Source organism: Oncorhynchus clarkii, chromosome 33 (genome assembly GCF_045791955.1).
Source record: "Oncorhynchus clarkii lewisi isolate Uvic-CL-2024 chromosome 33, UVic_Ocla_1.0, whole genome shotgun sequence".
Classification (NCBI taxonomy): domain Eukaryota; kingdom Metazoa; phylum Chordata; class Actinopteri; order Salmoniformes; family Salmonidae; genus Oncorhynchus; species Oncorhynchus clarkii.
The window spans coordinates 16,776,023-16,790,951 of record NC_092179.1 but is presented as its reverse complement, the minus strand read 5'-3'; the positions used below and the strand labels follow the sequence as shown (position 1 = coordinate 16,790,951).

At 44.4% G+C, this 14,929-nt stretch overlaps 1 protein-coding gene and 1 pseudogene across 2 annotated transcripts in view; both read right to left on the bottom strand.

Moving 5' to 3' along the window:
* LOC139393279 (E3 ubiquitin-protein ligase TRIM39-like) overlaps window positions 1–13,638 on the bottom strand; it is a 112,591-nt pseudogene extending 98,953 nt beyond the window's left edge.
* Window positions 4,217–14,929, bottom strand: part of LOC139393275 (solute carrier family 41 member 2-like) — a 29,004-nt gene continuing 18,291 nt past the window's right edge. For both annotated transcript variants that reach the window (XM_071141793.1, XM_071141794.1), the window contains exons 9-11: window positions 13,948–14,079; window positions 13,514–13,662; window positions 4,217–5,745 (exon numbers count right to left, since the gene is read on the bottom strand). In XM_071141793.1, coding sequence (XP_070997894.1) covers window positions 5,560–5,745; window positions 13,514–13,662; window positions 13,948–14,079 — 467 coding nt within the window. In that variant the 3' untranslated portion in view covers window positions 4,217–5,559. The remainder of the gene's footprint in view (window positions 5,746–13,513; window positions 13,663–13,947; window positions 14,080–14,929) is intronic.

Sequence of the window (14,929 nt, the reverse complement as noted above, 5' to 3'; positions counted from 1 at the left end):
GTCAGAAATACATCCAGCATCTCCCCACATACAGAGGCATTTCTCCACTCCTGTCAGAAATACATCCAGCATCTCCCCACATACAGAGGCATTTCTCCACTCTGTCAGAAATACATCCAGCATCTCCCCACATACAGAGGCATTTCTCCACTCTGTCAGAAATACATCCAGCATCTCCCCACATACAGAGGCATTTCTCCACTACTGTCAGAAATACATCCAGCATCTCTCCACATACAGAGGCATTTCTCCACTCTGTCAGAAATACATCCAGCATCTCTCCACATACAGAGGCATTTCTCCACTCCTGTCAGAAATACATCCAGCATCTCCCCACATACAGAGGCATTTCTCCACTCCTGTCAGAAATACATCCAGCATCTCCCCACATACAGAGGCATTTCTCCACTCTGTCAGAAATACATCCAGCATCTCCCCACATACAGAGGCATTTCTCCACTCTGTCAGAAATACATCCAGCATCTCCCCACATACAGAGGCATTTCTCCACTACTGTCAGAAATACATCCAGCCTATTTCCAAGGCCCTGCCTTCTCATTGGCTATAAACCCTGTCATTAGAGGGAGGCTGCTGCCAGTGGAACATCAGGGGAGTGTGTGTGTTCATGTGTAGGGAAGGGAAGTTAACAGCTGCTGTGTCCATATGGGCTGCGTCACTGTGGGTATCTGTGGTTTGGGTGAATGCATATAATATTTATGCTTAAAGGCAAATACAACACCTGACAAAGTGTTGCATCACCGCAGGTCTCCAACTCTCTCTCTCACCCTATTTATGCTGTTCTCTGTCACTCTGTGCATCTCACGGCTGTGTCCCCCTCGGGCTTCCATACCCTGCCACACACGCAGATGTGTGATTCCCACCTCAAATTAATGTTCACCACCCACCCGGTGGCTATCACTTCCTCCCCCTTTCTGGGTTTCTTGCCAAATGAGATCGATTGGGGTCTAAGTAAAGAATAATCGATTGGTGTTTCACTTCCTTAGTAGAGTGAATGTACTAGACTGAGTCATCGGGCCCTGCTGACAGCGTCATCGATTCCTCCCAGTCCCCCTCAGTGACATAGCCAGTATAAAACCTACTGTAGGTTCAGAGGTGATAAAGACACGGTTAGATTATGAACCAGGCCGACTGTAGACAAAAAAGACTTGTGCTGTTCTTATTCGAACTCTTGGCAACAGCACAGTTCAGAAGGTTAAACCTGGCATCTGACACCACTCCATCAGTCACCAAGGAATCTCACCCCTGGGAGGCAGGAAACTCTCCGTTTACTTCCCTTCCTCCATGTCTCCTTCCTACCAGTTATTTCCCCTCTCCTACCCATCCCTCTCTCTCTCTCCAGTCACAGTAGGAAAACGTATGATAACGACTACTGTTTTCCCAAACAGTAGTCAAACCTGTCAACTCAACACCCCCCCCCCCCCCCCCCCCCCCCCATCATACAAGGTTCAGCACCCCTCGTTAACACCAGAGCGTCTAGACATCAACAGAGGCACACTGTTACATGCCCACAGAATACTGTACATACCACAGGTATGGACAATTAAGAGTGAGAGAGTGTGTGTGTGTGTGTGTGTGTGATGCAGTCATACAGTACATGATTCCTCTCTGTAGCCAGGCAGAGACATGGGCCAGCATTGGAGACATGCCACCTCATAAAAAACACCTAGTGTAATAACAGTGATGAATGTCTAACATCTAACTCAACAGTAACACAGTGGGAGTTTACTCTCTCAACCATCTGATGTTCACTTTTTTGCAACTCCTCATTTTTTCCTAATGCAGACATTTTGTTTTAACCCTATACTGTCACAATAACATTATCCATGCTCAACAACTACAGTATCTACTGAATGGTTAGGAGGCAGAGAAATCCCATAACACACTTAATAATTATATCATTTAAAACCACACTTCCAAGTGTCTTTTCCCCCATGCAGTCAGTGATGGCAGAATTTGAGTAAGTATCTACTGAGGACAGTACAGTAAAATAAACACTACGGTAGCCTAGATAGATCACACCCTGATTCCCTACTCCCTCCTATACAGTATAGACAGGAGGTGGAGAGACAGCCAAGAGTAATTCAGTGTTCTGGTTACTGTGGACTTAGGAGGTCCTGCTCTGGTTGTTAAGCCACACGGTACTGACACTTAGGACTCTCCTCTACAACCAAGAAATTCTGCTCTTTAACGGGACAGACGCACAAGCCCGCAACACAACCATGAAAATACACAAACTGCAACTACTTAGTCACGCCTTCTGACTTCACTGAGAAAGAACAAAAACACAGCAAAATGAAGGCGTATTACGGTACATGGGTTAACGTAGCATGGTATCAGTACTGTCAAATATGAAAAGATAAGAGAAATCCATTGGATGGACTTAGGCCTAGTTGAAACTAAAAGGTGGAGGTGGTTGGAACGATTCTCACTATCAGATCTACTAATTATTGATCAGACAACAGACTGTGATGCATTCAGAAACAAGCATCAAAAGGTTAATGTTCTAGATCCTCCCTAGGTTAATGTTCTAGATCATCTCTGTTAATGTTCTAGATCCTCCCTAGGTTAATGTTCTAGATCCTCCCTAGGTTAATGTTCTAGATCATCTCTACGTTAATGTTCTAGATCCTCCCTAGGTTAATGTTCTAGATCCTCTCTAGGTTAGTGTTCTAGATCCCCCCTAGGTTAATGTTCTAGATCCTCTCTAGGTTAATGTTCTAGATCCTCTCTAGGTTAGTGTTCTAGATCCCCCCTAGGTTAATGTTCTAGATCCTCCCTAGGTTAATGTTCTAGATCATCTCTAGGTTAGTGTTCTAGATCCCCCCTACGTTAATGTTCTAGATCCTCCCTAGGTTAATGTTCTAGATCCTCTCTAGGTTAGTGTTCTAGATCCCCCCTAGGTTAATGTTCTAGATCATCTCTAGGTTAGTGTTCTAGATCCCCCCCTACGTTAATGTTCTAGATCCTCCCTAGGTTAATGTTCTAGATCCTCTCTAGGTTAGTGTTCTAGATCCCCCCTAGGTTAATGTTCTAGATCCTCCCTAGGTTAATGTTCTAGATCATCTCTAGGTTAATGTTCTAAATCATCTCTAGGTTAATGTTCTAGATCATCTCTACGTTAATGTTCTAGATCCTCCCTAGCTTAATGTTGTAGATCCTCTCTAGGTTAGTGTTCTAGATCCCCCCTAGGTTAGTGTTCTAGATCCTCTCTAGGTTAATGTTCTAGATCCTCTCTAGGTTAATGTTCTAGATCATCTCTATCTCTGATCTTTCCCAGGAGAGGGTTAAGGACTACTGCTCAAGCTCATCTTTGATGTCCAGAACCAGAGAATATCTTTATTTTTACCATGCAACTTTATTTGCAAGGCGTCAGAATGTAGAGATACTATAATATATACAACTGTTTCAGCACTGTCAGACTGAGTCCATACGCTGTTATTCAAATGCTTTTCTCTTTCCAACTCTATACTCTGTGCCAAGTAAACCCTCTGCAATTTCAGTAAACCCTTCTTCACACTTCCAATGAATTACATAATCATAATCTGACACCTTTCAAACGAATCACCTAATATGTATACCACCTCCACAGAGACAGATCGGCCTGTAGGTGACATAGCCAAGATATAACTTCACACACCAGTTGATTTGATATGACATTTTTATATAAGTACCCACCCAAAGGAGCATGTAATGTTAACATGTCTCTGGGGGTGCTGTTCCCACCTCTCAGGTCTCTCACATCTGAAAGAGAGAGTGAGCTCTGAGAAAGAATGGTTAAAGAGCAAGACTAAGGGAATGAGAAGACATAATGAGAAGGAAGTAGTGGCAGGAAGAAGGAAGAAAGACAGGAGTGTGTGTTCATGTGTTCATTGAGTGGAGGTCATGAAAGGTGAAATACCACACTGGTGTTACCATGGAGACTGGAGGAGATAGAGACAGTGATTGTCCAGTGATCTCCCGAGGGCATCCAAAGTCCAATTTCTACCACAGTAACACTTCAATCATAACATTGCTTTACTGCAGAGAAGTGTCGGTATACACGGATTTGTCTGAATCGGAGCTGATCTTGTCCTTCCCTGTCTACAGGCATGTCATCCTAAACCTCTTTAGACAAGAGCTTTGACTGAACAACAACTACTACATCCAATTAACCTCTCTGAGGGACCGGCAAATCTTCACTCAGGATAATCACATATTCGAAGGCAGCTTATTTATTAAACATTTATGAGTCACAAAATGGTAATTCATCATTCGATTCCGAGAACAGTTTGCGAATATGAAAACAACAAACTCTTTTAATAGCACATTATTCGAGCTTAGAAAACAACAACAGCTCCAACAGAAAACTAAAGCAATATGGCATCAGAGAGAATAACATCTCATCACCCTGTGAATCGCCGCAGGCACATTTCATTGGAATATCAACGGCAGAGAGCCACCGTAGTGAACATACGTACATACGTGTAAACAGAGTGCGTGGCGTGGAAACGTCCATGGTTAAAACCACATGATCATGCGGGACCTGACTGCAAAACGCCACAATAGTACCTACTCTGTGTGACTGGACCCCCATTATAGATAGATAGAGATAGAGAGAGGGGAAAGAATCAAGTCCCTCGAGAGGTAGAAAAATAGCAGGTATCCAATACATTCCTTTGAGTACCGTTAACTGTCACGATCAGGCTGCTGTCCCCAATTCTATGTGTCCTTCCTTGTGATCATGCAAAACAAAACTAAGGGTACAGATGGCCACATGAAACCCCACACAGATTAACAACCGAGGTTCAATCTGTGACTGACCTTAATGAGAGACTATATGAAGTGCATCCACAGAGAGTGAGATGCATATCGTCTGGGCTGAGAGTAGACTCAGTGCTCTGGTATAGACTGTATAAAGCTTGGGACCAGGGGAAGGCAATACTAGTCTGTAACAACATAGTGTGCAGGCTTTTGTTCCATCCCAGTTCTAAATCACCTGATCCAGTGACTAACCCTGCAAACCCTGGCCCCAGCTGTCCAGGGACAGAGTTGTGTACCTCCAGTAACCTGGCCTTTCTCCACCCTGTCTGACCATGTGTCTCCCCTCTGTCAGGACTAAACAATGCAGCCCATTGATCTCACTAACTGAAGGCTTCCTGCTAAATTTGCAGTGTCCACTAAGTGACTTGTTGCAACGAAACAACAACGGTCAAATCTCTTAATAAATTGCACTGTAAGAAGCAAAAGATTTTTTAGAATGCAGTGTCATTGGTTGAATGGAAAAAAAGGAACCAGATGCATAGAAATGTCTTTCCAAATAATATTGTTTTTCTTTTCTTCCAAATGAACATCTGGAGCTCCTCACTGGCTCAATCAGCATAGTGTTAAGTGCTACTCTGCACAATAGGAAAGGCAGAGGATTGTTCCAGCGACCAATAGCTGAGTGAGGCAAACTGCCTCAACGCGAACAACCCCGCAAGGCATAAGAGAAGGGGTAGGGGTTCTGGGTCAGGGGTAGAGGCACCGGTGTGACCCCTCTGCCAGGGATCAGGGGTCATCTCAGTCACCCACGTCGCTGTCCTGGTCGCCGATGTACCACAGGAATTGGAAGCTGAGGGCTAGGAGAGCGGTGCCCAGGAGGTCGCCCAGGGCGGTCAGGTAGGGGATGGAGAAACTGTCTGGGTCTTTACCACTACGCCACATAGAGTACACCATCCAGTCTGCTATACACAGCAACAGGAACACCTGAGAGAGAGACACAGAGAGAGAGAGAGAGAGAGAGAGAGAGAGTTTAATATACAGAATGACTTTACATAATGTAAATCTGTACAAGAGTAACGTAATAAAGGGAGCGAGAGGGAATGAGAGAGCGCTGATAGCTTAAAAACCTATCACACAGCAACACAATTAATATCACGTGTAAATCAATGTAAGCTATTCCTGATTGTAAGACATCACACCCCCAATATAAACAGATGCACACATACACACATGATTCACAGAGCATATTGGCGTCCCGCCGAGACGTTGAAGCGAGGGAGAGAAATTGCCAAAAAGCCACATTACACACCTCTTTACAGACATTTTCTAAGAAACACCATGGAAACACAAAGAAAACTGAGCCGAGGAATGAGAGAGAGAGAGAGAGAGAGAGAGAGAGAGAGAGAGAGAGAGAGAGAGGAATGAGAGAGAGAGAGAGGAGATGAGTGCTGGGCAATTTTAGAGAAAAGAAACTGTCTGCCAGTGGTTGGTGTTATTCCTGTTTCACTGTCCAACAAACAAAGAGCTTGAAACGCTGCCCACTGCAATTAGCCCGACCAGAGACAGAGGGCCAGTATGACAGCTATACTATAAGGAATACAACTAAGCATTCAACTGATAACCATGTGTAAAGGAAATGGATCATTTCAAATACCAAATTCACAAGAAGCATATACTATCTTGGGATAAAGAGGGAATTATTTGTAACGGTGTGTGTTTCATAGGTGTGTCTGAATTCCTCGGTCCATCTAGGATTCTAACAATGATGGCTTTGAAATGTCTGTCTCTATGCAGAACGCGTTAAGTATGGAAACCAACAAGGGTCACACGACAAAGTCTATTTGCCTCGCAACATATAGTGTGTAGCGTGCAAAGTAGGTAGCCTGAAATAACACTGACTTTACTCCTTGTGACAGAGCAGTGAATCAAACACTTCCTCTTCCTCTTAAGGCTCTCTCTCCTTGTCCCGGTCTATCCAGTTCAATCTTCTTTCCCCTCTGTCCTTTTATTGAGTGTCACTGTCCACCAAATACCCCTTCGACACATCCACATCACACAGACAATCAACAGACAGGTTTAAAAACTCTCCCCAAATTCAAATTGCCTTGTCTAAATAGATTTTAGGAGACAATCGACAGACAGACAAGTAGAGAGAACGACGTCCAACCTCCCCTTCCACCATAACAGTACTAACTAGAGCGGTCTAATCAATGCAAAGAAGAGAGCGGAGGAGAAGACTCTCCAGAATGGAACCAGACACCGTTTGATGTCCTGCGGCTGGATGGGATCCTGCATCAGCCTTTTGTCTCCATCTTTCTCATGAAAAAGATTTACACAGGAAACGCTTTGAATGTGTTTGGTCTAAAGAGAGTGTCTTTGTTTTCAAGTGTGTGCTTTGAATATATTTGCTTGGAAAACTGATGTGAAATGCCAGAATAATTAATAAGCACAACAGAAACATACCTATCTGATACCTCTTTCCCCCTGCCATCCCTTTTCACACCAGACAATTCTGTCTAGACAGTACTTTGTCCTTCCTGGAGCACATAACCAGGTGGCAGGCTAAGGTTACATCTAGGTTTTCTGTAACATACATCGCTCCTCCTTCACCCCATCTGACAAACTAACCCTGATTCAGATGAGCATCCTACCCATGCTAGATTACGGAGACGTAACATACAGATCGGCCAGTAATGGTGCTCGAGCGGCTAGATGTTCTTTACCATCAGATTTGCCACAAATGTATAGGACACATCATTGCTCTGTATACTCCTCTGTTAACTGGCCATCTCTACATACTCAACGCAAGATCCTCTGCTCATTTCTAAAATTCTCTTAGGCATCACTCCCCCTATCTAAGGTACTTTTTGCAACCTTCCTCCTCTACATACAACACCTGATTTTCCAGTCACATTCTGTTAAAGGTCCTCAAAGCTAACACATCCCTGGGACGCTCCTCTTTCCAGTTCGCTGCTGCTAGCGACTGGAACGATCTGCAAAACACTTAAACTAGATAGTTTTGGACACTCATTGTCATTTGTAGCTGTTTTGTGTGATGTACTTGGTCTCTGCCTTTTCTGTACTTCGTGCTGTTGTCTGGCCTTAAGGTTTGTACCAGGTTGTGTTGTTGCCATAGGTCTCCCTTCAAGTGTCTTCCATCTGTGTTGTCCGTCTTCTCTTACTTTATAATTATTATTATTATTATTATTTAATCCAGGCCCCTGCCCCACAGGAGGCCTCTTGCCGGGCCGTCATTGTAAATAAGAATTTGTTCTTAATGGACCAGCCTGGTAAAATTAGCAGCACTTCTGGTACAGAACTTTGACCCGATTAGGACATGGTAAGAAATTAGGAGATGGGTCCATAGATATAGATTCTGACTCAAATGGATTTAACCTTTATTTAACCAGGCAGGTCAGTTAAGAACAAATTCTTATTTACAATGACGGCCTACCCTGGACGACGCTGGGACAATTGTGCGCCGCCCTATGGAACTCCCAATCACAGCCGGATGTGATACAGTCTGGATTCGAACCAGGGTCTGTAGTGACGCCTCTTGCACCGAGATGCAGTGCCTTAGACCGCTGCGCGGTAAGACAATGGTGAAGGTCATGATGCTCCTCTGTCCCATCTCAGTTACACACTAACATTTGAAATGACGTGTTTAGCTTGTGTCGTGGAAATTACCACCAGGGACACCTGAAGTCAATCTTAAATGAATCATTCTATATTAATCAGCTGAGAGGTTCCAACAAACTTAATGCACCAAGTAGTACACGTCTGTCAGGAGCTCCGCTGGGGCAGTCCAGTTAGTTCTCTTATATACTGTTTACAAAGACAAGCTATACTGCAAAGTGTTTAGACCCCTTCCCCTTTTCCACATAACAGCCTTATTCTAAAATTGATTAAATATATATTTTTTAAATTGCCTACAAAATGTACACACAATACCCCATAAAAGACTAATCTAAAAAGGTTTTTGGAATTGTTTGCAAATGTATTACAAATAAAAAAACAAAAACCTTTACATAAGTATTCAGTCCCTTTGCAATGAGACTAAAAATTGAGCTCAGGTGCATCCTGTTTTCATTGATCATCCTTGAGATGTTTCTACAATTTGATTGGAGTCCACCTGTGGTAAATTCAATTGATTGGACATGATTTGGAAAAGCACACACCTGTCTATATAAGGTCCCACATTTGACAGTGCATGTCAGAGGAAAAAAACAAGCCACGAGGTCAAAGGAATTGTCCGTAGAGCCCCGTATGAGATTGTGTCGAGGCACAGTTCTGGGGAAATGTACCAAAAACAGTCTGCAGCATTGAAGGTCCCCAAGAACACAATGCCCTCCATCATTCTTAAATCAAAGAAATTTGGATCCACCGAGATCAGCATCATGCTGTAAAGGATGTTTTTCAGCGGCAAGGACTGGAAGAAAAGTCAGGATCGAGGGAAAGATGAACGGAGCAAAGTACAGAGAGATGCTTGACGAAAACCTGCCCCAGAGCACTCCGGACCACAGACTGGGGCGATGGTTCCCCTTCTAACAGGACAACGAACCTATGCACACAGCCAAGACAACACAGGAGTGGCTTTGGGACAAGTCTCTGAATGTCCTTGAGTGACCCAGCCAGAGCCCCGGACTTGAACCCAACCAGAGCCCCGGACTTGAACCCAATCGAACATCTCTGGAGAGACCTGAAAATAGCTGTGCAGCGACGCTCCCCATCCAACCTGACAGAGCTTGAGAGGATTTGCAGAGAATAATGGGAGAAACTCACCAAATACAGGTGTGCCAAGCTTGTAGCGTCACACCCAAGAAGACTCGAGGCTGTAATCGCTGCCAAAGGTGCTTCAACAAAGTTCTGAGTAAAGGGTCTAAATACTTATGCAAATGTAATATTTTTTTTTATACATTTGCAAACATTTCTAAAAACCTGTTTTTGCTTTGTCATTGTGGGATATTGTGTGTAGATGGATGAGGAAACAAAATGTGGAAAAAGTCAAGGGGTCTGAATACTTACCGAATGCACTGTATATTTGCATGATTTAGCTTATTAGTTATTCATAATTAATGTTTGGTTCCTGCATGTGTCTGGCAACGTCTCCCATCTTTACTTATAGATCATATTCTGGGCGTTCTGCCAAAAGGTCTAAGGAGGTGGTCATGACCGTCTCCCCCTCATATCTCTACCCAGCACCTACAAGAACCAATGATTGTATGAGACAAGATGTACAATTCAAGGCTCTGTTCAGAGAACAAAATGTTCCTTCACACTAGCTATCTACTTCGATCTAACTAATTGTGGAAGACATTGATGATCCTGGATGGGCCTCTCTGTAGTGTCCATGTCAGACTTGAGAGGTGGGAAAGGCACAGCCGGAATTGCATGACGCCATCTCTTAAACCATTGAAACCCCATTCAAAGAATCCTACCAAGGAAAGTGTGGGAAAGCAAAGGGAATTCTCTAAAGTAGAGGGAGACAGGGATAGAGGTTGAATTCTCAGAGAGAACACACCGTTCTTAGTAGAGGGCAGAGTCGAGTGCAGCAGCTGAGGATGTGTACTGGGGTTAGAGAGTGCGACAGAGAGAGAGAGAGGGAGGCTGCTGACTCTGAGATAACACCCTGAGCAAACACAGCACAGGTAACTTTCCACTCCTCAGAGAGAGAGAACAGCCTGAACAGGCACTGCACACTGGGGTTGCTCACAAGCATAGGGCAACACGTCTATTTACATAACCACAGAAACATTGAAGCAATTTAGGACCAGCATTTTAGTTGAAAGATACCACTGTCCTCTCTGTTGGACTGCAGAGATACATGTTCTCAGACAAACAAGGTATTCTTTACTTTATAGCAGGCATGGAGGGGGGGATAACTACATCACATGTAAATACAATAAATCCTACTTTATTTAAGATGAATTGAAACAACCGTTTCATGTGACAGAGAGATATTACCAGATATCCTTATTAAGGACCTTTAAAATAGAAATTTTCACACTACCGTCTCTTCAAGACACTTAGTTGTGACATTAAAAATCATGTTGGGTGATTGACAGGGGTGATGATCAGAGGGGCAGAGTTTTCACCACTTATATTATTACTGGGGCAGAAGAGGACAGCAATTCTCAGCTCTCCTTACAGTCTTCAGACACAGATCACTGATCCTAGACCAGTCCTTGGTGGGTGGAGGGGTACAGAGGGATGGTAAGTTCTGTAGGAAGTGGAGGTGGTCCTCAGTGTGTGAGAGCTGCTCCAGTTCAGTGCTTCTCCTCTGTAGCTCAGTGATTTCCTGCTCCAGCTCTTTAATGAGCCCTTCAGCCTGCCTCTCTGCTGCTTTCTGCTTCTCCTCAATCACCTCAATGAGCTCAGTCTGGCTTCTCTCAATGGAGCGAACCAGAGCAGTGAAGACCTGTACACTGTCTGATATCTCCCTCTCTGCATCTTTCTGACTCAGATCTACTGAATGTTTGATCTCCTGAACCTTCTTCAGTCTCTCCTGGATCATCTGCTGCACTTCTGCCTCAGTCTTCCCCAGTTCAGCCTTCCTCTCTCCATACTCTTCCTTTAGAGGGACAGTGTCATGAGTCTTGTGGTCTGTCTCAGTACAGAATTGACACACACAAGTCTGGTCACTCCTACAGAACAGCTCTAGAGGTCTGTCGTGCTTCTTACACATCCTGTCTTCCAGGTTCTCCACAGGGTTGATCAGCTTGTGTCTCTTTAAGGCTGGGACTCTCTGATGAGGCTCCAGGTGAGTCTCACAGTAAGATGTCTGACACACCAGACAGGACTTCAGGGCCTTGAGCTTCATCTCAGTGCAGAAGTCACAGGACACTTCTCCAGGCTTGGCAGGGGACTCATCTTTACCTCCGACTCTCATCTTCTTAAAATTCTCTACAATCTCTCTAAACGTTGTGTTGACACGAAGCACAGGTTCTCTATAGAAAATCTCCTTACATAATGGACACTGGCACAGGTCACTGGTATCCAAGTATCCCCTGATACAGGCCTTGCAGAAGTTGTGTCCACATGGAATAGAGACCGGCTCAGTGTACACATCCAGACAGATAGAGCACAGGTACTGCTCTTCAGACAGGAGACTGCTGGAGGTGGTCATATCTAGACAGAGACCAAAGGTGAAACCATAAAGCATTTCCTGGACTCAGTTGGCTCTCTATATTAAAAATAACCAACTCAATAATGGATTCAGAGTTGTCAAGCAAGCCAGACATTAATTCTAACCAATCTTCTATATTTAAATATTTGAAGAAAAAAAAGGTACCAGCCCGTTTTACTACTTAATTGTGAAAAAGACCTTTACCAAAGGCAGACATATTTAACAAGTCATCATGCTACGGTATGAGGTTTATGTTACTACTTGTCCAGGTAAACGTTTTTTTAAACTCACCTGTGTTGATGTTGACTGTTATTAAGATTCCTAGATTAATAAGGCGCTCAGAGACAGAACGCAACGTAGTTGTGTAGCAAGACTTCTGACGAGGAGTAGGGCTTCAGTGCCTGATACAAGTCTCTTCACTTTACTTTCACTTCAGCAAAGTGTGGTTTGCTTATTGCTTCTCTTAAAAGGTACAGAGCGAACATATTTACACGCGGCTGAACACTCTAAAACAGTGCTTCCCAACCCTTTCTGGTTACTGTACCACCAACTGAATTATGCTCTGCCCAGAGTACCTCTGAAGTAGCACCTCATGTGCATTTTACCAGTAGGCCTATGGTGTCTGGAGTATGCTCAAGCACCCCCTGTGGATAGGCCAAGTATCCCCAGGTGTCCTAGTACCCCTGGTTTGGAACCACTGCTCTAAAACAACTACGGCCTGCTCTTCTCAATCTGTTAATACTGTAATAATGTTATCATATACCCTCCTGCTCATAGTATGTAGTAGAAATGGCAACTAACATATGTCTTCCTTCCTATAAAGACCAGTGAGTAAGCATTGACACCCAGACTATCAAAGCTAAGTTGTATGGAACCAAGACTCCCAGGATGGCAGTTAGGCCTTGCTGTGTACAACAATCCACCAGGTGTGCGTTTGCCGAGATCAAACGCGCACCTAGAAAATACCACACATTCCTGATAGTATAAGCACCAATTCACATTCTGAGCCTTTGCTTCCATAATCGATCCTAATGCCATCAAAGTGGTAAAACACACACAAGTCAGACTTCCTCAGGGATAAAATCAGAGCTCTAGGAATGCTTAGGATACACACATTTCTACATTTACATTCTACATTTACAGACGCTCTTATCAGAGAAATCTACAGGAGCAATTAGGGTTAAGTACCTTGCTCAAGGGCACGTTGACAGATTTTCCACCTAGTCGGGCTAGGGGATTCAAACCAGCGACGTTTCGGTTACTGGCTCAATGCTCTTAACCACTAGGCAATCTGCCGCACCTGATTTCCCTTCAAATGTCACTTAGTAAGGAGCACTCTCATCTCAAGTTGACGTTCATCATGCGTGTGGTTAATTTATGTTTAAGCGTTTTGAAAGCAGAGTGAAAAAGGGTCTCTGAACGAAGCTCGCTTTTGATAGTGTCACAATAATAGTGACACTAATAATAATGTCTCGCAAAATAACAGCTTTTAATAGAAAGTCATGTCAGCCAGTGAATTCTCAAGCTCAGATGAAGGTCACAGTTGGAAAAAGAACTTGCAGACTATGGGTAGTTTGCAAAGGAACTACCCCCTACCACCCCATCAAACACACACACACCACTGACCTGTAAGAGGGCGGCAGCCAGGTAGACGGTCATGAAGATAGGCGTCAGGGTGGTGTGGCCGCTCTTCATCAGGTGGATGGTGTACAGGAAGATCAGGTGACCCGGGAGCACCAAAAGGAGCAGCACCTGGGCCGAACGGTGATTGGCTCCTGAGAGAGAGGAGACGAGAGGAGTTGGAACTGTGCAACTGAGTCTAACAATAGAACAGATGCTAAGACGGTTTCTAACCTGTGTATCTGTCAGCGTAAACACTGACTAGGGAGATAATTATGGGGTAGACCTTCTGCAGCACCTACAATTTATGTCTTAAAATCACAGCGAGAGGGACTTGAAGAGGGGGAGAACTATCTCTAGGTTAAGCAATCTGTCCTGCAGGATGCCCTGTTTAAAACAGATCACATTTCCACAGTTTAAGTATTGGTTAGGTGCTTTACCTGTGCCACAGAAGGTGCGGCAGGGGTAGTAGCAGCCCTTGGCTTCCTCTGGTACCTCCCCAGGAGCACTGTGGAAGTGCAGGTGAGTGGAGATACGGCTAGACTGGATGGCTACCAGGTTCCCCCCAATACCTGGAGAACAGACAGAACAGGCAGGCTTAGGGCTGGAGCTGACTGGAGGCAGCTGAGTATAGAACGGAAGTGAGGGTTAGAGAGAAATGCGAGGACTCAGATTTGTATCCTTCCCTAAACAGGTGATGCCTTCCAGTCACAGATCTGAGGTAACCCAACCTCTCCCTCCAAAGAGCAGGGACGGACTGTAGTTTCTGTCATATTACTTTCACATATCAAGTCCTTCCAGATCAATTAGGACAGAGGGAAGGGTGTGAGTTCTGGTTTGGAATGCAGCCTGGCTGTGTTGCATCTCAGTACATTGCTCAACACGTCAGCCTGGCTTTCTCAACCAGAAGGAGCATGAGACAGCAGTGATGCATCACCACAGTCTGAGACATAATGAATACATATTACTGTGTGGGATAACTGCATTACAGAGGGAGAGAGAGAGAGAGAGAGAGAGAGAGGAGGGGAAAATGGGAGAGGTGGGGATAGACAGACAGGGAAAGTAGGGGGACAGAGATAAAAAGGAGAAATGGGGGACAAAGACTGAGTGCGCCCCATCTAATTCTGCTCAGCTTCCTCATATAGATTGTAATTTGTATCAAGCAGAGGAACATTGAAAACAGCAGGACAAGGCAATTTATATCCACACACAGTCAGTCAGGTGACTCAGAGTAGTCTAGCCACGCAGCACAGGAAATGTAGAAACACTCACAGCTTCCAGGTGGGCAGACCAGACAACCACTCCAACCCAAAATAGTGTATGAGACAGACAACACTGACAGAAAGTAGAGGAGGAGATGAGAGAGGCTGTGGTCAATGAGACAGACAACACTGACAGAAAGTAGAGGAGGAGATGAGAGAG